The 25,384-nt window shown below is 45.2% G+C and overlaps 1 protein-coding gene across 1 annotated transcript in view; it reads left to right on the top strand.

Moving 5' to 3' along the window:
• The window catches only part of LOC147445516 (potassium transporter 5-like), a 95,473-nt gene extending 70,971 nt beyond the window's left edge, over nt 1-24,502 (top strand). The window contains exons 7-9 of the mRNA XM_086526052.1: nt 22,302-22,416; nt 22,556-22,810; nt 23,109-24,502. Coding sequence (XP_086382178.1) covers nt 22,302-22,416; nt 22,556-22,810; nt 23,109-24,091 — 1,353 coding nt within the window. The 3' untranslated portion in view covers nt 24,092-24,502. The remainder of the gene's footprint in view (nt 1-22,301; nt 22,417-22,555; nt 22,811-23,108) is intronic.
• Nucleotides 24,503-25,384: the final 882 nt, after the last annotated feature.

Here is a 25,384-nt window from a genome sequence, read left to right as displayed (position 1 = left end):
GGTTCCTCTTCGAAGGACATACAAGAATCATCTTGATTTTTGCACGTGATGTCTCAGATAATTGTCAGTCAAATTTATATGTTTTAGATAAAGAAAGGTCAGCATTTTTGCAAAAGTTTAGTGATTGTTTTTCTGATTCATTACTGTCGCAATTGCCGCTAGAGAGACCTGAGGACCATCGGTTAGATTTAATGCCAGGGTGTAGCCCACCAAATAGACCTCTCTACAGGCTTAACGCGGCGCAGCAGAAAGAGATTATGGGCGAGGTTGAGGAGTTATTAGAGAAGGGGCTGATTCAACATAGTTCTTCACCCTTTTGCTCCCAGTGCTCCTAGTGCAAAAGAAAGATGGCTCATGGCGCATGTGTATTGATTACCGTGCGTTGAACAAGAATACCATCAAGAATAGGTTTCCTATTCCTAGAATTGATGATATTCTCAATTGTTTAGAGGGTGCCGCAATTTTCAGCAGGATAGACCTTAAGAGTGGCTACCATCAGATTCGTATAAGGCCAGAGGATGTGCACAAAACTGCGTTTAGAACGACATTTGGTCTTTATGAGTTTCTAGTGATGCTGTTTGGGCTAACAAATGCTCCTGCCACGTTCAACAAAATGATGGACCGGATTTTCCGCTCGCATCAACAGTTTGTTGGGACGTTCTTCGATGACATGATAGTCTATTTGAAGAATGAAGAGGAGCATAGGCGTGACTTGACCATTGTATTCGAAGAGCTGCGTAGTCATAGGCTTCTTGTCAATCCTAAGAAAAGTGAATTCTTCCTGGAAGAGATCCACTTTTTTGGCTGAAACCGGCTTGTACTTTCAAAAAGGGCGATAGACCTTAGACTTAAACCTTATTTGCTTTCACTCATTTAATTTGTCGCCCACTTTACCTGTACTTTCAAGACACGACAAAGGGGAAAGGGATACAGGCTGCTAGAATGCACCTGTATGAGAAGACTGACACCAGATTGGCCCATAACTTAGGCGTCCCTTTCGGTATTTCTTTATTGTTTAAAATAGGGAATAAACGTTGTGGTTTCCTACAAACTGCCCCGCACAAGCTTGGCTGAATTTCAACTGTTCCGGCCCGATTTCAGCAGCATAACTGTACTAGGACCCTTCACAGTCAGTATTCCCACGCATTGAATGACTTTCCCGACGTATACGGGCACTTTGCAAAACCTGGCGAGAATCTGCAGCACGCTGAATCCTCTGTTTTCAGCCCCGAAAATGCGCCAGATCACCTGTACAGCGGTCCCCTCGCGTCCCCGAACCTCTTGGGGTATTAGGGTCCGTTTAGGGCCAAAACCCTAAACCTGCAAAAATACACAGCAGGCTGTAATTCACTGTTTCGGGCTCCATTTTGCGTGCCGGTCACATCCGTAGGAAGCCCTCGAGCTCCCGCACCTGTAGGGCTACTTCCCCTTTGAATCGGACGAGATTTCTGACGTGAAACCTCTCCGAATTCACCTGTACCTGCGGGGGATTAGTCGCTAGCTAATCGAGTACCTGTGCAAGAGGCTCTTTGCCTCGGCAATCACGCATGAACCCACATAACTATACATTGGTCAAATGAGAAGCCCACTAGTAGGGCATAACATACTGCCATAGGGGAGAGAGAGAGCAGTGCGTAGCGTGCAGGGCATCACTCCTGGCACCGCACTATACATAAGAGGGTTACGAAGCACTCCATTGAAGCTCTCAACCTGTGACAGCATGAAAATGAGCCTTCTCCTCTCTAAAATCAGCGCCCCCTTCTCTTGGATGAGGAAACTGCACAGAAATGTGCCACTTGGCACATTTACAAGCCATTTCCCGTTTCGGGGTTGTCGCCTAAAAATCTCCTGACCGGTTGCCCAGTTGACTTCGCGGCAGAGTTGTGAAATGTTCCCCTAGTCATACCGGAGGTAATGACGCGAACACATTTTAAGGTCCCAAAATAGCAGTTCCCTAAATTTTAGGAGATGCTGCCATTGTATCTTTCTAGGTCATCTGACCCTCTTTGTACACTGCAGCCACACCCAGAACTGAAATGTAGCCTTTGTAGCAAAGGATTCCACTTTGGCTAGTCAATGACCCCACTTTGCCTAACCATAGTCCTTGTCCAACCTTAGTGCTCTCTTGCCCTCAGGCCTGGACTCCCTCTGAACAGTTCCACACTAGCTATGCAATGCAGGGCTGTTAGATTTCCCAAGGGGTGTTTCCAAAAAGTGAAAGTAAATAAATAATAAGAAAGAAATCAACAAAAAGGATAGATAGTAGTCACACGCTGGTGACATACCCCTTTCTTGAAATCTCAAACGTCCTCGCTTGCATCTATGTCGTATATGCTCACAATCAACATTGATGTATTCAACACCTGTCGACACATGTACGACACATACATGCTCATTGTCAACCCTGGTGTATTCAACACCTTGTCGACACATGTATTGCCTGCGTGTGAATCCTGTCCCAATGACATAGTGGTAGCTTCGCACTGTGCCATTGCTTTGAGTCATTAACTTTCCAATGAGAAAATGGTAGCTTCACATTTTTCCACTGTCTTTTAGTACATGTTGGATCCAATAACACTTTCGAGCATACCCGAACCGACAGTTTAAGAATGCAGTTACACATGTATCTTTTAATAGAAGCAATTACTGTATCCTTGACAAACTGACAAGAAATACTCACTTCTATAGCACTAACCAAAGTTTTGGACTTTCCATAAGAGCAATTGCCAAATTGACAATCTGTACATCTCTAACATTCATGTAACATGTATTTGATTTTAGCTTACTTTAAATACCATGTACATCATTTGTTTTAGAAGCCATTGTCACACTGACAATCCATGTAGCTTTGAAACTCAAGGGATCAAGGTAGGTTGCAAATCGAAGGCTTCAAGGTAAAGTGATAACATAGTTGGTGACTCTGCAAGTTCACCTTCTTCCATCCACTTAGCATCCATTGGTGGATAGTTTCTGAACTTCACCAAGTAACGCCTAGCAACCTTGCCTTTCACTTTTCTTCCTTTATGTGCCAAAATCTGTTCCGGGACCAAGATCTCGTCAAGTTCCTCGACTTCTGGCTGATCTTCAGCTGGCATATTCTCTGGCACATCACCCACATAGGGTCTGAGAAGACTCACATGAAACGCATTGTGAATCTTCCAACTCTCATGCAATTTCAGCCTATATGCAACATCATTGATTATGTCGCATACTTGAAAAGGCCCATAGTAACGCATGCTGAGCTTTGGAAACAGTCTTTCCTTGCCCTTCATCTTCTTTAACGTTGCCTTTTCAAAGCGTAGAAGCACCCAATCACCAAGTGAAAATACCACTTCACGACGGTGACGATCAACTGCTTTCTTTTGCTGTGCCTGAGTCTTTTCCAAGGCCACTTTGACCTTCTTGTACATTTCATCCATGTCCTGAACATACTTATTTGCTTCAAATATCTTGTCCTTTTTATGCAGTATGGGAGGAACTTTCTTGCCACCTTCAACTATCTCAAAAGGTGCCTTGCCAGTTGATGAATGCACTGTATTATTGTATGCATACTCCACCAATGGCAAATACTGCTCCCACTTCCCTTTATGCTCTGACACGTAGCACTTTAGCAGATCTAGGACAGTAGAATTTGCCTCTTCTGACTGCCCATCTGTTTGAGGATGAAATGACGAAGAGAATTTGAGCGTGGTGTCCATATTCTCAAACAAGCCTCTCCAGAACAAACTTGTCATGCGTGGATCACGGTCGCTAACAATCGATAGGGGCATGCCATGATACTTGAAAATATTGCTCATAAACAAGCGTGCCATCTGATCGGGCTTTATCTTCTTCCTGACAGGAATAAAATGAGCCTGCTTGCTGAATCTGCAAATGATGGTCCAAATACCATCGTTTCCTGTCTGCGTTCTCGGAAGATCAAAGATAAAATCCATAGCAATACTTTCCCATGGTTTATCTGGAATAGGTAGTGGTTGCAATAACCCTGGTGCCTTTTGCCTGTCAAACTTGACCTTCTGGCATATTAGGCATTCTCGCACAAAGGCATCCACATCTCTTGTCAATGTAGGCTAGTAGAAGAATGTCTCAACCGCTTTAACTGTAGCATCGATACCACGATGCCCTGCATACGGTGGGACATGACTCTCTTCCGTAACTTTGCGTCGCAATGGCTTTGTGACACACAATATGCCATGCATCATCATGAACCCATCTTTGAGAAGATAGTGTTCATGACGTTGTCCATCCATTAGCTGCTCGAAGGCCCTTGCAAAATCTTCATCATTTGCATAGTGTTCCCTCATATCATCAAGTTCATGATGATAAGGAATTGACACAGCTGAAATTTGTGGCTTCCTTGACAAGGCATCAACCACAACGTTCTTCTTGCCTTCCACATGCACAATCTGGAAATGGAACATGGACAAGATATTTGCCCATCGCATATGCTTCTCAGATAACTTTGCCTGTGTCAAGAAGTATCGCAAGGTCTGATGATCCGTTTGGACAACGAAATCTGCACCTAGCAGGTAGTGTTTCCAACTTAAGAGCGCATGAATGACGGCCTGCAATTCTTTTTCATAGACTTGCATAGTCTTTTCTTGCCCTTGCAAGATTCTACTCTCATAGGCTACTACCCTGCCATCTTGCATTAGCACTGCATCGATGCTACTACCGCAGCCGTCGCACTGGACCACAAATGACTTCCTAAGATCTGGCAACACAATGACTGGATCTGAAGTCATCTTTTCCTTTAAGAGATTAAAAGCTGAAATCTCTTTCTGTGTCCATCTAAAGGTGACTGCCTTCTTTTGAAGAGCATGTAAAGGTGAAGCAATCTCAGCGAAATTTCGGATAAACCTTCTGTAATAGGAGCATAGTCCCAAGAAACTTCGGACATCGTGCACCGTCTTCAAATCTTGCCATGACTTGATCGCTTCAACTTTAACAGGATCCATTCTGACACCATCCTTTGAGACAATGTGTCCGAGAAAATGAATCTCTTCCAGAATAAATTCACTTTTCTTTGCATTGATGAGCAACCTATGGCTGTGTAGCTCTTTGAACACAATGGCCAAGTGATGCCTATGCTCCTCTTCATTCTTTGAGTAGACTATCATGTCATCAAAGAATATACCAACAAACTGCTGGTGTGGATGGAAAATTCTGTTCATCATCCTATTGAATGTAGCAGGAGCATTTGTGAGACCAAAGGGCATCACTAAAAATTCATAAAGGCCAAAATTTGTTCTAAAAGCAGTCTTGTGCACATCCTCTGATCTAATGCGGATCTGATGGTACCCAATCTTTAGATCTATCCTGCTAAACATAACTGCTCCTTCTAATTTGTCCAGAATATCATCAATTCTAGGTATAGGGAACCTATTCTTGATGGTGTTCTTGTTCAGTGCACGGTAGTCGATGCACATACGCCATGAGCCATCCTTTTTTTGCACCAACAACACTGGAGAACAGAATGGAGATGAATTGGGCTGAATCAGCCCCTTGTCTAACAGCTCCTGTACTTGGCTCATTATCTCTTTCTGCTGAGCCGCGCTAACCCTATATGGAGGTTTATTTGGTGGGCTACTGCCTGGCACCAAATCTATCGCATGGTCCTCGGGTCTCTCTGGCGGTAATTGAGACGGTAATGAATCGGAAAAACAGTCACTATACTGTTGTAAAAACATTGACCTTTCTTTATCTAGCACAGATAAATTTTGATTCATCACAATCTGACACTTCACGTGCAAAAACCAAGTACGCAGAAAGATGCTTTTTCATTACAGAAGTAATAACAGAAGCTGATACAGTGGGAATAGACTCCCCTTTAAGCTTTACATCCAGAATGTGAGTCTTTCCCTTTCTCTGTACAGTGATCTTTTTGTTGTAGGCATCCATGATTCCCTGTACACAAAATAACCAAGGAATATCTAACAACACATCACATCCATCCAGTGGCATGATGTAAAATTCTTCAGCATCTACATAGGACTGGATATGTAGGCGCAACTTTCCGATGATGGGTGTCACAGCCTCTGTATGGCCAGGACATGCCAAACCTGCCTCTGCTGTATACCCCATCTCTTCAGGTCTGATTCCCAACTTTGAAGCCAATTCTGGGGAAATGAAGTTGTCTTTGGCACATGGATCAAAGAAGATAAGGACTGTTTGATCCTTGACCTTTCCCCATGCTCTGCAAAGCTCACTTGCATCTGAATTTGGCTTGTCGCCCACCATATCTGGCACTAGACAAGCCATGGGCCTCTTTCCTTTCCTGTCCTCCTTGTCTTCAGAATCAGCTGACCTTTTCTTTTGAGGACAATTGTAAGCAATGTGGCCAGGCTGCTCACAGATAAAGCATTTGTTCTCTGACCTAAGAACCTTCTTTTGCTCTTCCGACTTGCCAGGAAAACGTCTTTTCCATTTCTTTGCTGGTCCCTTTTCTAATTCAACCGTAGCTTTGTCTTTCCCTGCGTTGGCCGGCTCCTGAGTCGCTTTAGGAACCTCCTTGGGAACGTACTTCTTCGTTGAATTTTTCTTGGCTGATCCTTCCTTGATGCCAGTATTGAATTCACAATCTTCTCCTTTGAGCAAACCATTGCCAGTGTTTGCTACCTCGATGAGCTGCGTCAAAGTAGTGACTTTGGTCTTCGTGCAATACTTTCTCAATCCTTTGGGTAGGCCACAACAGTATTTTTCAATCTGTTCTGTCAATGGCACAAACCTATAGGAAGTTACTCGAAGTAGAGCTTTCCAAAACTTCCGATTGTAGTCATCCAGATTCTTGCAAGTGGCAGCATTAAGCTTGTTCCATTCTGTCATGACATCTGCTTCAAAGTCATCAGATAACCATGCTGCTGCAAAAATCTACTTAAAGTAAATCCATGTGGACGGAGCTTGCCCTTGAAGAAATAAAGTTGTCCACCATTGTCCCGTATTCCCTGTAAAGACAGTGGCTGCCTTGCGGACTTTTGAAGCCTCTGTAAAGTTTCCCTCTGCATAGGCCTTGTCAAATTGCTGGAGGAATGAGAGAGCCTTCTTCCTGTCATCAAACCCTGTAAAGGTCGTGAATGTCACACCTTTGCCACCTTCTTTGTACAGAGTTGGCCTCTCCAGCGGCGTTAAGTTGTCATATGGAAGTGACTGAAACATGGGAACATAGTTAGGGTTCATCTGTGTTCCTTGACCGCTATTAAGTTGACCTGGAAATGCCATATTTGGCTGTTGATTTAATATTCGAGCCATACCAAAATTTGCCTGTGGCATCCCAAATTGGCCCTGAATGCTTTGAAACCCTGGTAGCATGCCCGTGACATCATACATGGGGTTAGGCATCATTGTTTGAGCACCCCGAACACTGTTCCTGGCGTGTAAAACTGATTTCCGGGTGCATGACCAGCCATGCTCTGGAATACCGATCCACCTCCAAAATAGCCAGGGTGTACTGAAGGTGGTGGGAAGACTTGTTGCATAGCTTGTAGGTTGCTTCCTTGCCCATTGGAACCAGCTATAGACTGCTGAAAAGTGGCTGGCTGAACTGGTACAACTTGAAAGACTGGCATCTCAGCCACCTATTCTTGCACCTTAGGCACAGGTTGTGGAGACCGCATATTCTCCGTCAAGTGTACAGGTGTTTCCATTGACCAGGCAGTATGAATCACCTGTGCTTGAGTCTTAACAGGCTTTTGAATATAATCCAGTGACCCAACTTGCTGAGACGGAAGAGGAGGTTGCAGAAAGGCCAAAAACCTCGGGTTCTGCATTATTTGTGTGAACATAGCCACAGTAGTAGCCAACTGGGTCCTGAATATATCATCATCCCTCTGTGGTGGTCTTGAAGACTCACCCACTTCATTTGTCTGTTGACCCTACGAAGAGGAAACCTCTTCAGTCACATCATCTGGTCTGTCAGCCATAATTGCAATTCCCTGTGTCTGGTCTATGATCCCCTATGTCTTCAAGCCCAAACTGACCAAGCCTCACTTCTATGGGCAAAAGTGATTTAATCCCGGCGATGGAACCATGTAACCGGCCTGTACTTTCAAAAAGGGCGGTAGACCTTAGACTTAAACCTTATTTGCTTTCGCTCATTTAATTTGTCGCCCACTTTACCTGTACTTTCAAGACACAACAAAGGGGAAAGGGATACAGGCTGCTAGAATGCACCTGTATGAGAAGACCGACACCAGATTGGCCCCTAACTTAGGCGCCCCTTTCGGTATTTCTTTATTGTTTAAAAGAGGGAATAAACATTGTGGTTCCCTACAAGCTGCCCCGCACAAGCTTGGCTGAATTTCAACTGTTCCGGCCCGATTTCGACAGCATAACTGTACTAGGACCCTTCACAGTCAGTATTCCCACGCATTGAATGACTTTCCCGACACATACGGGCACTTTGCAAAACCTGCCGAGAATCTGCAGCACGCTGAATTCTCTGTTTTCAGCCCCGAAAATGCGCGAGATCACCTGTACAGCGGTCCCCTCGCATCCCCGAACCTCTTGGGGTATTAGGGTCCGTTTAGGGCCAAAACCCTAAACCTGCAAAAATACACAGCAGGCTGTAATTCACTGTTTCGGGCTACGTTTTGCGTGCCGGTCGCATCCGTAGCAAGCCCTCGAGCTCCGGCATCCGTAGGGCTACTTGCCCTTTGAATCGGACGAGATTTCTGATGTGAAACCTCTCCGAATTCACTTGTACTTGCGGGGATTAGCCGCTAGCTAATCCAGTACGTGTGCAAGAGGCTCTTGCCTTGCATGAACCCACATAACTGTACATTGGTCAAATGAAAAGCCCACTAGTGGGGCATAACATACTGCCATAGGGGAGAGAGAGAGCAGTGCGTAGCGTGCAGGGCATCACACCTGGCACCGCACTATACATAAGAGGGAAAGGAAGCACTCCATTGAAGCTCTCAACCTGTGACATCATGAAAATGAGCCTTCTCCTCTCTAAAATCATCGCCCCCTTCTCTTGCATGAGGAAACTGCATAGAAATGTGCCACTTGGCACATTTACAAGCCATTTCCCGTTTTGGGGTTGCCGCCTAAAAATCTCCTGACCAGTTGCCCAGTTGACTTCACGGCAGAGTTGTGAAATGTTCCCCTAGTCATACCGGAGGTAATGACGCGAACACATTTTCAGGTCCCAAAATAGCAGTTCCCTAAATTTTAGGAGATGCTGCCATTGTATCTTTCTAGGTCATCTGACCCCCTTTGTACACTGCAGCCACACCCAGAACTGAAATGTAGCCTTTGTAGCAAAGGATTCCACTTTGGCTAGTCAATGACCCCACTTTGGCTAACCATAGTCCTTGTCCAACCTTAGTGCTCTCTTGCCCTCAGGCCTGGACTCCCTCTGAACAGTTCCACACTAGCTATGCAATGCAGGGCTGTTAGATTTCCCGAGGGGTGTTTCCAAAAAGTGAAAGTAAATAAATAATAAGAAAGAAATCAACAAAAAGGATATATAGTAGTCACACGCTGGTGACATTGGCCACATAGTCTCAAAGGATGGTGTCAGAATGGATCCCGCAAAGGTTGAAGCTATTAAGACACGGCCAGACTTGAATACTGTGCACGATATCTGAAGCTTCTTGGGATTGTGTTCCTACTATAGAAGGTTTATCAGGAATTTTGCAGAGATAGCATCACCTCTTCACTCTTTGCAAAAGAAAGAGGTCACTTTCAGATGGACCCAAAAAGAGATTTCAGCTTTTAGTCTCTTAAAGGAAAAGTTGACTACAGATCTCGTAATTGTTTTCTAGATCTCAGGAAGTCATTTTTGGTCCAGTGTGACGCGTGTGGCAGTAGTATCAGAGCAGTGCTAATGCAAGATGGACGGGTAGTAGCTTATGAAATTTGAATTTTGCAAGGGCCAAAGAAGACTATGCAAGTGCATGAAAAAGGAGCTCCTAGCCGTGATTCATGCGCTTTCTAGCTGGAAGCACTACCTTTTAGGTGCTGATTTTGTTGTCCAAACAGACCATCAGACCATCAGACTTTGCGATACTTCTTGACACAATCAAAGTTTTCCGAAAAGCATATGCAATAGGTAAACATTCTTTCTATGTTCCACTTCCAGATTATCATGTGGAAGGCAAGAAGAATGTTGTGGCTGATGCATTATCAAGGAAGCCACAAATTTCAGCCGTGTCAATTCCTTATCATCATGAGCTGGATGACATGAAGGAACATTATGCTACTGATGAAAATTTTGCAAGGATCTTTGAACAGTTACAAGAGGGGCAATATCATGAGCACTACCTCCTCAGAGATGGTTTTATGATGATGCATGGCAGACTTTGTGTCACTAGGCCATTAGGTCATGGAAGAGAGTCATGTCCCACTGTATGCAGGGCATCGTGGTATTGATGCGACAGTTAAAGCGGTAGAGACATTCTTCTATTGGCCTACCTTGAGGAGAGATGTGGATGCCTTTGTGCAAGCACAAGTTTGACAGGCAAAAGGCACTAGGGTTGTTACAACCATTGCCGATTCCGGATAAGTCATGGGAAAGCATTGCTATGGACTTTATCTTTGATCTTCCAAGAACGCCAACAGGGAATGATGGTCTATGGACTATTATCTGCAGGTTCAGCAAGCAGGCCCATTTTATCCCTGTCAGGAAGAAGATAAAATCTGATCAGATGGTACGCTTGTTCATATACAATGTGTTTAAGTACCATGGTATGCCACAAACGATTATCAGTGATCGTGATCCTCGCATGACCAGTTTTTTCTGGAGAGGATTGTTTGAGAACATGGGCACTACGCTCAAGTTCTCGTCTTCGTTTCATCCACAAACTGATGGACAGTCAGAAGAGGCTAATTCTACTGTCTTAGATCTGCTGAAATGCTATGTGTCAGATAATAAGGGCAAGTGGGAACAGTATTTGCGTATGCTTGAGTATGCGTACAATAATACGGTGCATTCGTTGAGTGGCAAGGCACCTTTCGAGATTGTTGAAGGTGGCAAAAAAGTTCCCCCCATTTTGCAAAAGACCAGAACAAGGTACAACTGATGACATCTATCACCATAAAATATTACAAAAAATGAATCATAAACCTGCTTAAATCCCCAACTGTTGCTAGGGCTACAGAGTCACTTGCAAGGGAAAGGCAGTTTATTTTAGGTCCACACCGGGTGAACTCTCGCCTTGACAGTGACACATGGCAGACTCAAGGAGTGGTGACCTAGAGGATACCGTGGCTAGTTCATCAATGCCACAGTTTGGAGATAGGTGCAGTTGGACTGTCAGGGATATTTGAGTTAGCTGTTGGCTGCGCTTTATAATTGTACACATGGTCAATTTTCTTTAGTCTAGGTATGCTTTTCTAGGCGTTCTATGAGTCTTGAGTCTAGAGTCATGTGTTTAGTCTAGCACCACACATTTGCCTCTACTTGCACAATTGGAGCCTCGACACCCCCATTGTACCCGTGAGTCTGGGCTTGGAGCTGAGTTTGCTTTGTCCATTGCTCTATTATATTATGTTTCCATTCTGCCTCGTCTAGTCAAGTCGAGTTTAGCCCAGTCAGGTCCAATCTAGTCTAGTGGGTCTAGAGTTCAAGGTTCTTCATGCCCAGAGGTTGGGTCATACAAGGCAGTCTAAAGATCGACAAAGCCCACTACGGAGACCTATTGTAGTACTACCAGAGAAACCGCCAACCTTTTTTTACTGTAGAAGTCCTCCACCTCCGCTTCCCCTCTCTAGCATCTACCTCAACCAGCTCCTCACCACCCTTATCACCTTCCCCAATACACTTTCCACCAATTGTGCTACAACTCGCTTCTGAGCAGTCTGCAATGGAGGAGCTGACAAGAATTCTGACTGAGGCAAACATCAAGTTTCCTTGGGGAACACTAAGGCGACAGTTTTGTGAAGCTTTCTGACCAGGAGAAGGTTTTGGGTGAGTTGGCAAACTTAGTGCTCCAACCAAATGAGACTTTTGCAAAACTCACGACAAAAACGAAGTCTCTGGTCACCAAGATTCTCCAGCAACCAAGAGAATTCATGGTCAAGAAGTGGGTGGAGAAGTCTCTCCCCAAGACGTCTCGACAAAAGCTACAATAGACTCTCCGACCTGAAGCGATTCTGGAGGAGTTTGTCGTGGCCGCTACCAGAATACTCCGTGATTTCTATGTGCAGGGAACTTGAAGCATTGAAATTACAATGAGCTCTTCAAGAGGAGAGGTCTACAAGGCCCTCCAAATGACCTCTGAAATCACCTAATGATAGGTGAGCTCAAGAGCATGCGGTGGCCAACAATTGTGGGTTGGAAGTTTGAGCATCAGAGGCTTTTGATTCCCTAGCTGGCATCACCCTCTCGCCCTTGGTCTCCTATCCCTTGACCCTAACCTCCCTCTTCTCGCCCCTACCCACCCCTTTCACCATTGGTCTCTCATCCTCTGGAAAACTCTCAATTCTCGTCTTGTCCCCTCTCTCTCGCATCTCACATCTCGCTTTTCAGATGTTCAGCCTTTACTTTAGTACTTTATTTTTGTATTAGACACTTGGACACACTTGATGAGGATGTGATGTATTGGTCTCATAGGTCTTTTAGGCCTTTTGTAGATGTTAATAAACATTTCATTTCATTTCATTTCTCTCTCTCTCTCTCTCTCTCTCTCTCTCTCTCTCTCTCTCTCTCTCTCTCTCTCTCTGTCACCAGTGTGTGACTACTGTCTATCCTTTTTGTTGATTTCTTTCTTATTATTTATTCATTTTCACTTTTTGGAAACACCCCTCAGAAAATCTAACTGCCCTACATTGCATAGCTAGTGTGGAACTGTTCAGAGGGAGTCCAGGCCTGAGGACAAGAGAGCACTAAGGTTGGACAAGGATTATGGTTAGCCAAAGTGGGGTCATTGACTAGCCAAAGTGGAATCCTTTGCTACAGAGGCTACATTTCAGTTCTGGGTGTGGCTGCAGTGTACACAAGGGGGTTAGATGACCTAGAAAGATACAATGGCAGCATCTCCTAAAATTTAGGGAACTGCTATTTTGGGACCTGAAAATTTGTTCGCGTCATTACCTCCGGTATGACTAGGGGAACTTTTTACAACTCTGCTGCGAAGTCAACTGGGCAACCGGTCAGGAGATTTTTAGGCGGCAACCCCTAAACGGGAAATGACTTGTAAATGTGCCAAGTGGCACATTTCTGTGCAGTTTCCTCATGCAAGAGAAGGGGGCGCTGATTTTAGAGGGGAGAAGGCTCATTTTCATGCTGTCACAGGTTGAGAGCTTCAATGGAGTGCTTCCTTTCCCTCTTATGTACAGTGCGTTGCCAGGAGTGATACCCTGCACGCTACGCACTGCTCTCTCTCTCTCTCTCTCTCTCTCTCTCTCTCTCCTATGGCAGTATGTTATGCCCCACTAGTGGGCTTTTCATTTGACCAATGTACAGTTATGTGGGTTCATGCGCGATTGCCGAGGCAAGAGTCTCTTGCATAGGTATTGGATTAGCTAGCGGCTAATCCCCCACAGATACAGGTGAATTCGGAGAGGTTCCACATCAGAAATCTCGTCCGACTCAAAGGGCAAGTAGCCCTACAGGTGCAGGAGCTCGAAGGCTTGCTACGGATGCGACCGGCACGCAAAACGGAGCCCGAAACAGTGAATTACAGCCTGCTGTGTATTTTTGCAGGTTTAGGGTTTTGGCCCTAAACGGACCCTAATACCCCCAGGAGGTTCGGGGATGCGAGGGGACCGCTGTACAGGTGATCTGGCGCATTTTCGGGGCTGAAAACAGAGATTTCTGCGTGCTGCAGATTCTCGCCAGGTTTTGCAAAGTGCCCGTATGCGTCGGGAAAGTCATTCAATGCGTGGGAATAGTGATTGTGAAAGGTCCTAGTACAATTATGCTACTGAAATCGGGTCGGAACAGTTGAAATTCAGCCAAGCTTGTGCGGGGCAGCTTGTAGGGAACCACGACGTTTATTCCCTCTTTTAAACAATAAAGAAATACCGAAAGGGGCGCCTAAGTTAGGGGCCAATCTGGTGTCGGTCTTCTCATACAGGTGCATTCTAGCAGCCTGTATCCCTTTCCCCTTTGTTGTGTCTTGAAAGTACAGGTAAAGTGGACGACAAATTAAATGGGTGAAAGCAAATAAGGTTTAAGTCTAAGGTCTACCGCCCTTTTTGAAAGTACAGGCCGGTTACATGGTTCCATCGCTGGGATTAAATCACTTTTGCCCATAGAAGTGAGCCTTGGTCAATTTGGGCTTGAAGAAATAGGGGATCATAGAACAGACACAGGGAATTGCAATTATGGCTGACAGACCAGATGATGTGACTGAAGAGGTTTCCTCTTCACAGGGTCAACAGACACATGAAGTGGGTGAGTCTTCAAGACCACCACAGACGGATGATGATATATTCAGGACCCGGTTCGCTACTGCTGTGGCTATGTTCACACAAGTAATACAGAACCCGAGGTTTTTAGCCTTTCTGCAACCTTCTCTTCCGTCTCAGCAAGTTGGGTCACTGGATCATATTCAAAAGCCTGTTAAGGCTCGAGCACAGGTGATTCATACTGCAGAGTCAATGGAAACACGTGTACACTTGACGGAAAACATGCAGTCTCCACAACCTGTGCCTAAGGTGCAAGAACAGGTGGCTGAGATGCCAGTCTTTCAAGTTGTACCGGTTCAGCCAGCCACTTTTTAGCAGTCTATAGCTGATTCTAATGGACAGGGAAGCAACCTACAGGCTATGCAACAAGTCTTCCCACCACCTTCAATACACACGGGCTATTTTGGAGGTGGATCGGTATTCCAGAGCATGGCTGGTCATGCAGCTGGAAATCAGTTTTACACGCCAAGAACAGTATTCGGGGGTGCTCAAACAATGATGCCTAACCCCATGTATGGTGTCACGGGCATGCTACCAGGGTTTCAAAGCACTCAGGGCCAATTTGGGATGCCACATGCAAATTTTGGTATGGCTCGAATATTAAATCAACATCCAAATATGGCATTTCCAGGTCAACTTAATAGCGGTCAAGGAACACAGATGAACCCTAACAGTGTTCCCATGTTTCAGTCACTTCCATATGACAACTTAACGCCGCTGGAGAAGCCAACTCCGTACAAAGAAGGTGGCAAAGGTGTGACATTCACGACCTTTACAGGGTTTGATGACAGGAAGAAGGCTCTCTCATTCCTCCAGCAATTTGATAAGGCCTATGCAGGGGGAAACTTTACAGAGGCTTCAAAGGTCCGCAACGTAGCCACTTTCTTGACAGGGAATGCGGGACAATGGTGGACAACTTTATTGCTTCAAGGGCAAGCTCCGTCCACATGGATTTACTTCAAGCAGATTTTTGCAGCAGCATGGTTATCTGATGACTTTGAAGCAGATGTCATGACAGAATGGCACCAGCTTAATGCTGCCACTTGCAAGAATTTGGATGACTACAATCGGAAGTTTTGGAAAGCTCTACTTCCAGTAACTTCCTATAGGTTTGTGCCATTGACAGAACAGATTGAAAAATACTGTTGTGGCCTACCCAAAGGATTGAGAAAGTACTGCACGAAGACCAAAGTCACTACTTTGACGCAGCTCATCGAGGTAGCAAACACTGGCAATGGTTTGCTCAAGGGAGAAGATTGTGAATTTAATACTGGCGTCAAGGAAGGATCCGCCAAGAAAAATTCAACGAAGAAGTACGTTCCCAAGGAGGTTCCTAAAGCGACCCAGGAGCCAGCCAACGCAGGGAAAGACAAAGCTACGACTGAATCAGAAAAGGGACCAGCAAAGAAATGGAAAAGACGTTTTCCTGGCAAGTCGGAAGAGCAAAAGAAGGTCCTGAGGGCAGAGAACAAATGCTTTATCTGTGAGAAGCCTGGCCACATTGCTTACAATTGTCCTCAAAAGAAAAGGCCAGCTCATTTTGAAGACAAGGAAGACAAGAAAGGAAAGAAGCCCATGGCTGGTCTAGTGCCAGATATGGTGGGCAACAAGCCAAATTCAGATGCAAGTGAGCTTTGCAGAGCATGGGGAAAGGTCAGGAATCAAACAACGCTTATCTTCTTTGATCTAGGTGCCAAAGCCAACTTCATTTCCCTAGAATTGGCTTCAAAGTTGGGAATCAGACCTGAAGAGATGGGGTATACAGCAGAGGCAGGTTTGGCATGTCCTGGCCTTACAAAGGCTGTGACACTCATCATTCGAAAGTTGCGCCTACATATCCAGTCCTATGTAGATGCTGAAGAATTTTACATCATGCCACTCGACGGATGTGATGTGTTGCTAGGTATTCCTTGGTTGTTTCGTGTACAGGGAATCATGGATGCCTACAACAAAAAGATCACTGTACAGAGAAAGGGAAAGACTCACATTCTGGATGTAAAGCTTAAAGGGGAGTCTATTCCCACTGTATGAGCTTCTGCTATTACTTCTGTAATGAAAAAGCATCTTTCTGCGTACTTGGTTTTTGCACGTGAAGTGTCAGATTGTGATGAATCAAATTTATCTGTGTTAGATAAACAAAGGTCAATGTTTTTACAACAGTATAGTGACTGTTTTTCCGATTCATTACCGTCTCAATTACCGCCAGAGAGACCCGAGGACCATGCAATAGATTTGGTGCCAAGCAGTAGCCCACCAAATAAGCCTCCGTACAGGGTTAGTGCGGCTCAACAGAAAGTGATAATGAGCCAAGTACAGGAGCTGTTAGAAAAGGGGCTGATTCAGCCTAGTTCATCTCCATTCTGTTCTCCAGTGTTTTCGGTGCAGAAAAAGGATGGCTCATGGCGTATGTGCATCGACTACCGTGCACTGAACAAGATTACCATCAAGAATAGGTTCCCTATACCTAGAATTGATGATATTCTGGACAAATTAGAAGGAGCAGCTATGTTTAGCAGGATAGATCTAAAGAGTGGATACCATCAGATCCGCATTAGATCAGAGGATGTGCACAAGACTGCTTTTAGAACGACGTTTGGCCTTTACGAATTTTTAGTGATGCCCTTTGGTCTCACATTTAAATTGTCGGTTTGGGTATGCTCGAAAGTGTTACTGGATCCAACGTGTACTGAAAGACAGTGGCAAAATGCGTAGCTACCATTTTGTCATTGGAAAGTTAATGACTCACAACAATGGCATAGTGTGAAGCTACCACTATGTCATTGGGATAGGGTTCACACGCAGACAATACATGTGTCGACAAGGTGTTGAATACACCAGGGTTGACAATAAGCATGTATGTGTCGTACATGTGTCGACAGGTGTTTAATACATCAGTGTTGACTGTGAGCATGTACGAATAGATGCAAACGAGGACGTTTGAGATTTCAAGAGGGGGGTATGTCACCAGCATGTGACTACTATCTATCCTTTTTGTTGATTTCTTTCTTATTATTTATTCATTTTCACTTTTTGGAAACACCCCTCGGGAAATCTAACTGCCTTACATTGCATAGCTAGTGTGGAACTGTTCAGAAGGAGTCCAGGCCTGAGGGCAAGAGAGCACTAAGGTTGGACAAGGACTATGGTTAGCCAAAGTGGGGTCATTGACTAGCCAAAGTGGAATCCTTTGCTACAGAGGCTACATTTCAGTTCTTGGTGTGGCTGCAGTGTACAAAGGGGGTCAGATGACCTAGAAAGATACAATGGTAGCATCTCCTAAAATTTAGGGAACTGCTATTTTGGGACCTGAAAATGTGTTCGCGTCCTTACCTCCGGTATGACTAGGGGAACATTTTACAACTCTGCCGCGAAGTCAACTGGGCTGCTATTTTGGGACCTGAAAATGTGTTCGCGTCATTACCTCCAGTATGACTAGGGGAACATTTTACAACTCTGCCGCGAAGTCAACTGGGCAACCGGTCAAGAGATTTTTAGGCGGCAACTCCGAAACGGGAAATGACTTGTAAATGTGCCAAGTGGCACATTTCTGTGCAGTTTCCTCATGCAAGAGAAGGGAGCGCTGATTTTAGAGGGGAGAAGGCTCATTTTCATGCTATCACAGATTGAGAGCTTCAATGGAGTGCTTCCTTTCCCTCTTATGTACAGTGCGGTGCCAGGAGTGATACCCTGCACGCTACACACTGCTCTCTCTCTCTCTCTCCTATGGCAGTATGTTATGCCCCACTAGTGGGCTTTTCATTTGACCAATGTACAGTTATGTGGGTTCATGTGCGATTGCCGAGGCAAGAGTCTCTTGCATAGGTACTGGATTAGCTAGCGGCTAATCCCCCACAGATACAGGTGAATTCGGAGAGGTTTCACGTCAGAAATCTCGTCCGATTCAAAGGGCAAGTAGCCCTACAGGTGCGGGAGCTCGAAGGCTTGCTATGGATGCGACCGGCACGCAAAACGGAGCCCGAAACAGTGAATTACAGCCTGCTGTGTATTTTTGCAGGTTTAGGGTTTTGGCCCTAAACGGACCCTAATACCCCCAGGAGGTTCGCGGACGCGAGGGGACCATTGTACAGGTAATCTGGCGCATTTATGGGGCTGAAAACAGAGAATTCAGTGTGCTGCAGATTCTTGCCAGGTTTTGCAAAGTGCCCGTATGCATTGGGAAAGTCATTCAATGCGTGGGAATACTGACTGTGAAGGGTCCTAGTACAGTTATGCTGCCGAAATCGGGCCGGAACAGTTGAAATTCAGCCAAGCTTGTGCGAGGCAGTATATAGGGACCACAGCTTTTATTCCCTATTTTAAACAATAAAGAAATACCGAAAGGGGCGCCTAAGTTAGGGTCCAATCTGGTGTCGGTCTTCTCATACAGGTGCATTCTAGCAGCCTGTATCCCTTTCCCCTTTGTTGTGTCTTGAAAGTACAGGTAAAGTGGGCGACAAATTAAATGGGTGAAAGCAAATAAGGTTTAAGTCTAAGGTCTACCGCCCTTTTTGAAAGTACAGGCCGGTTTCACTCTCTCTAGGAGGGGAGCCACGCAGCACCGGCGGAGATTGCGGCAGAGGATCCACAGGATTCTAGCACGACACCCAGAATGTCGATCGGGATAGGCTTCATGCTACTGTTATATTGTATCATGGTGACACTTATCCCCACTTTGTACCTTTATGGTGATACCATTGCTCAGCCTACCAGCCACCCATAGGAGTCGGTAGCACTCCTATCAGTTCTTTGTTTGTAGTTTTCTTGTTTGTACCCAGACTTGGTACTAGACTCATCATTGTAATCAGTTGGTCTCATAGGTCATTTTGGCCTCTTGTAGACGTTAATATATCATTTCATTTTCTCTCTCTCTAGTCTTTTTGTACCCAGACATGGTGTCAGATTCACAATTTTGTAATAGTTTGGCCTAATAGGTCATTTTGGCCTTTTGAAGACGTTAATTTCATTTCATCTCTCTCTCTCTCTCTCTCTCTCTCTCTCTCTCTCTCTCTCTCTCTCTCTCTCTCTGTGCATTGTAACTTTCTGGTCTCATAGGTCACTTTGGCCTTTTGAAGACGTTAATATAACATTTCATTTCATTCTCTCTCTCTCTCTCTCTCTCTCTCTCTCTCTCTCTCTCTCTCTCTCTCTCTCTCTCTCTCTAATGTTGGGATCCTCGTGGGGGGGTGCCTTTTCCCCGCGGCGGACGGCCTTCCGCGTTCCTCGGCGGTCCACCCTCCTTGCTCAACGTGGGGGGCAGCGCCCCTCTCAGCCCCATGCCTCAACGTGGAGGGGGCGTCCCTCTTGCTTCTTGAGTTCCTGTAGTTGCGTGGCATCCATTCTGTATGGTGGTCAGGCTGGCGGCGACTCGCCAGGGATTAGTTCAATTTTGTGGTCCACCGCTCGCTAGGCGGAAGACCGGTTGGAAGTTGAGGTGGTACCACATCTTTGAATTCTTCTATCACTTTGATATTTTTGACTATCTCCTATAGTGCATTCCTCTTCTGAGTCGGCCAGCACCACTTTCATTACACAACAGTGAATTTGAGCCTGCTGTTTGAGAGCCTTTTCCGCTTGCTTTGGGGAGATCCACATCGAGTCCGGGACTAGGTCGTCCCAGCTAACACGAGTCTTCCCCTTTTCTGCTCTAGTTGGTCCTAGTGTCAAGCCGCTCGGATTAGTCTGGGCCGCATTGACCTGCCCTCGGGCTGGAGGTGGTATGTAAGGCTTTGTCGTAGGAGGAGATTTTGCTTGAGGAGGTTTGCGGGTCGGAGGCGTGTCCACGGGTCGAATGATTGGGACAATCACCCCTTTCCCATTCATGTCCAGCATAAGTTGATTCATGCCCTTGGCATACAACCCCATTACATAAAAATCATACCAAGCCAGGCCGAACATCATATCGTAGGAATCCATGGGCACGACGATGAAATCCAATCTTGCCCGCCATTCACCTACTTGGACAGTCACGTCGAAGGCCATTGCTGTGTTCGAATCTTCACCTTGGACAAAGCCTACTGAGATGCTTCGTCCTCCTCCTGGCTTGGAAGTTTTTACCCCCAAGCGTTTGGCGCATGACGGGGAGATGAAATTGTGGCTTGCTCCAGAGTTGAGCATTGCTAGCTGTGATTGACCGTTGATCATCGTCTTGACATACATGTTTGGAATGGGTTTTATGCGTACTGCAGGCAGTGTAGGGAGGCTTTGATGGCTCCTACATGAACCGTGCCTTCAGTCGGCTCTTTCGGCCCGCTTTCTGCTTCCTGCTCCGTGATGTCTGTGATCTGTACTTGCGATGTTCCCGCTTTGTTCGCATTGGTTTCATAAGCCCAGGCGGAGTGAGCTCGTGATTGTGAGCTAACCTTAGGGCAGTCATTATCCTAATGAGCACCCCCATAGTGACGACAGTCTCGGGGCGGGACTCTCCATGGCAGGGTCCGTTGGGCAGCCCCTCCTTGGTTTACTGAGAAGTTTCTGCTGACTGACGAGCCGCCAGTGCCGCTCGGATTGTAACTGTGAAAACTTCCATATGGTCGGTTCTGATTCGTTGTGCTTCCTGTGAGCTCACTTCTCTGGGAGCCAGTTGTAATCTGATTTCTGTTTGAATTTGCAGTGCTAGTTCCACTTCCCCCAGTAGTCCTTGGGTTGGTGGCCCCTTTTCGACGTAAATCAGAGTCCACTACTCTTTTAGCCATGGTTAGGGCTGACATGTAGTCGGTTGGATTTTGCTTTTCGATTTCTCTACGGGCCCAATCCTTGAGCCCATAAAGGAAACCGTGGAGCCTCACTCTCTCCCAAGTCATCTGCTCAACTTTATGCATGCCCTGTCTATATTTGGACACATACTCCTGCAGCTTGCTTTCCCCCTGGGTCATGGCTCTCCATTCGTCCAGGTGTCTGAAATCTTCATTCTTAGGTACGAAGTAGTCCCGCATCTTAGCCTTGAGGCGGGTCCAAGTGATGTAGGGATTTTTCCTTTCCTCGAGTAGAAACCAATTATACGTGTCCCCTTCTAGGAAGTGGGAGACTACGGAGGGCCATAGGCCTTCTTTCATCCTGCTGGTTCGGAAGAAGCTCTTAGAATCACGGATCCATTTTTCAAGTAACAGGGAGTCCCGCTCGCCCGAGTAGGGAGAGGGCTTGATGGGCTTGAAGCTCCTCATTCCATCACTCCCACTCGGGGGGATTCTTGAAGTGCCTGCATGTCCTTTTCCTTTATCGGCCGGGACACTCTGAGTTGCTTGGGCATTCATTAGGTTAACCATTATGAGCGGCTTGGGTCTCCATGAGGGACTCCAACCGGCCCACTTTGTCATCCCTGGGAGGGGCACTCCCCCCTCCGTGAAACGAGTCTTCGTCTGCGAGACTCATTTTGTTCGGGGACGAAGGCGCGGACTCAAATTCCAGGTCGGCTTCATCGATAGTGAATGACTTCACAACTGTAGGCTACGACCAGCAAGTCATAGGAGCAGTCTTTAATCAGCGTAGTGTCTCCACAAGAGTTTCCTCACGAGGGAGGGACCGCTGAGTTGTCCACTCATCCAATGGCGGGCGATGATGGCTCAAGTCTGCTAATGGTGAGAAATCTGTTAGCGAGATTCTTGTGGTTGTTGGAGAATGAGCATGATGAGTTGGTACATGTGTGCCATCAATTTTTAATATATGACTGAAAGTTTTATGACTGATTGTCCATGTGATGGTGCTCTCTATAGTTGCGAAGCGTTATTAGAAGTGGGGTAGTGGAGATGACCTTCAGCTATGGTCTGCCAGAAAGAAAAGACATAGTTTACATGCATGTATAGAGCTGCCTAAGCACCTAAATGAAGATTCTACATGCGTTTACTGGATTTCAGTTAAATTCACTTTCATTTATGTTAAATTGATTAAGAAGCTGACAGCTCCGGGAGATGGACTGTAGGTGTTGTTTATGTGGGTGGTTGTGAATGCAGATGGCTTTCAGTACCATTGTTTATCCGTCTTTGTTAGCAGCATATATTGGCCAAGGGGCTTACCTACTAAAGTTTCCAGAAGATGTTAGCCAGACTTTCTACAAGTCTATTCCAGGCAAGTAACTACGAAGAAATAAAAAAAGACAATCCTTTAAGCTGGATCAGTTCATAACTTGCTAGATCAAGCTAACTACCATGATTGAAGCCTAAGACTAAGCTTCTGATGAGTTCCTTTAAATTTTTTCCATGTTCAGGACCAATTTTCTGGCCTATGTTTGTTGTGGCCGTCGGTGCTGCCATAATTGCGAGTCAGGCCATGATCTCTGCTGTCTTTTCCATTGTTGAGCAGTCTCTTGCTCTTGGATGTTTTCCCACAGTGAAGGTGATTCACACTTCATCAAAGTTTCCTGGCCAAGTGTATATACCTGAAGTCAACTGGATCTTGATGATTTTGTGTGTGATCGTCACTGGCATCTTCAAGACAACCACCTATATAGGAAATGCTTATGGTAAGTTCTCATGTTGGGATGTGTGTATGTGGGTGGGTGGGTGAATGGGTGTGTCCGTCACACCTCTGTTCACTATGAAGTTGGGCATTTCTTGTATATGTGGGTTTTCGGGCATGTCTTGTACATGATATACTTTGTGGTTTTTCCTCACTTTGAGGTTTCCCACTGTAATTTGAAAGTGACTTACCGTGCGCACGTGCTCCAATTTGATTTTAATGAGATTAACTACAATGTTAGAAGCAAGGGGGTTGAAGAATGTTTTCTAAATTTATTTACTTTTTGCTTTTTTTTTGTGCAGGTATAGCTGTTTTGGCTGTGATGCTAGTGACAACAACTCTAGTAACCCTCATCATGCTTATGATATGGGGAACCAATCTATTTCTTGCCTTAGCCTTCTGTGTTGTCTTTGGGACTGTGGAGATGATGTACTTTACAGAAAATCTATACAAGTTTAGCGAAGGAGACTGGCTACCTGTGGCTTTTGCTTCTATCTTGGTGGTCACTATGGCAGTGTGGCATTATGTTGCCAGCAAGAAATACAAATTTGAATTTGATAACAAGGTGTCAATGACATCGCTAGTCGGTAGGTTAAACAATGAGTTGAGACTCAGCCGAGTGCTCGGAATAGGTTTGATGTATACACAACTAGTGCAAGGGGTACCTCCTATATTTGATCTTTTTGTCGACAACATGAAAGCGTTGCACTCGGTAATAATATTTGTTTCTGTAAAGCATCTGCCGATTGCATACGTGCCTGATGAAGAGAGGTTCATGGTGAGAAGGGTGGGGAGCAAAGAGTATAGAATGTACCGGAGTGTGGTCCGCTATGGGTATATGGATACATTGATCCCGCATCAGGATTTCGAGAATTTGCTTTTGGGAAGCTTGGAGAAGTTCATTAAGGAAGAGGTTTTGCAGTTGGACGTCAAACGGCAAGAGAGCTCTAAAGAGGGCGAAAGTTCGAGAGATTGGAGGTATAATGACAGTTTTCATTTGAATAAAGAGAAGAAAAGGCCAAGAGAGAGCAACAAGGCTTTGAATGCAACATTTACCTCACTGATAAAGCACAGGAGAGAAGAGCAGGAAGCAGAGTTAGAATGCTTGTCAAAAGCAAGAGATGAGGGTATCACTTACCTTCTTGGAAATAGTGTGGTTGAGGCCTCGGATATGTCTTCCATTGGGAAGAGATTTGTCATCAACGTGCTTTATGATTTCTTGCAACGCATTTCTAGGAAGAGCAAAGTAGCACTACAAATACCCCACAAGAGGCTGGCTGGTTGAGGTGGGGATTACCTATACTCTATGAGGAAAGGAAGGACAGATTGTGTCTATACAATGTAATCTTTGACAGTAAAGCCTTGTAGGTGATGATCGAACCCAACGGATCTTCGGAAAGATGGTCAATGTGTGTGTATACTTCTATTGCTGTATCGGATCTTGACAGCTTACCCCTCTGTATATGTTTGCTCCATTTTTGTAGTAAGTAGCACACTTTAGCTTCATCACCTTTAGTGTTTAGCAACATTGTATCTTTTGTGTACTTAAATGTGAAAAGTAGATGTTTATATTAGTATCATCAAAGATACAATGTCACCCTAGAGAGGGTCAGTCAGGATATATGGATCCTCTTACAGATCTATAATTACTTGGTAGATGGTGTAATTCATAGTCATTTTGGCCTCTTGTAGATGTTCATAATACATTTCATCCCTTTTTTTATTCTCTTTTGGCTCTCTTCCTAGCCGTTAGCTTCCTCTTCTCAAGGTTTTGTTTCCAAAGTTTTTAACATGCGAACTGCTTGTATAAGCTACCACAAAAGATTTAGAAATTTTCTCATGTAGGAAAACGGAGTCTACAATGCATAACATCACGAGCTTCTGCTCGAGAGGCACCGCATACCTAGCTAGGTACGATTGGGGGTAGGGGCCGGTGGCGAATTGCTAGACTCATCAAAGGTTTTTTTAGTAAAGAATAGGTTTTTCGCGAATTGTCAAGTGCAATATTTTCATGAAGGTGACTCTTGGCCTTCTTCGACCAAGAGTCACACCTTCATGAAAATATTGCTCGCTGATTAACCTCTCCGCATCCGAAGAGGGAACTAGTAAAGCTCCAATTTATGCAGGGGACCTGCAGCACCGGCCCCCCTACCGGTCTCCTGCCCCCAATCGTACCTAGCTAGGTATGCGGTGCCTCTCGAGAAGAAGCTCGTGATGTTATGCATTGTAGACTCCGTTTTCCTACATGAGAAAATTTCTAAATCTTCTTGTGGTAGCTTATACAAACATTTCGCATGTTAAAAACTTTGGAAACAAAACCTTGAGAAGAGGAAGCTAACGGCTAGGAAGAGAGCCAAAAGAGAATTTAAAAAGGGATGAAATGTATTATGAACATCTACAAGAGGCCAAAATGACTATGAATTACAACCATCTACCAAGTAATTATAGATCTGTAAGAGGATCCATATATCCTGACTGACCCTCTCTAGGGTGACATTGTATCTTTGATGATACTAATATAAACATCTACTTTTCACATTTAAGTACACAAAAGATACAATGTTGCTAAACACTAAAG

This window comes from Adiantum capillus-veneris, chromosome 12, assembly GCF_014529385.1.
Source record: "Adiantum capillus-veneris isolate H3 chromosome 12, ASM1452938v2, whole genome shotgun sequence".
NCBI lineage: Eukaryota > Viridiplantae > Streptophyta > Polypodiopsida > Polypodiales > Pteridaceae > Adiantum > Adiantum capillus-veneris.
Note: the sequence above shows the minus strand (reverse complement) of the source record. Positions and strands in the feature narration are given on the sequence as shown.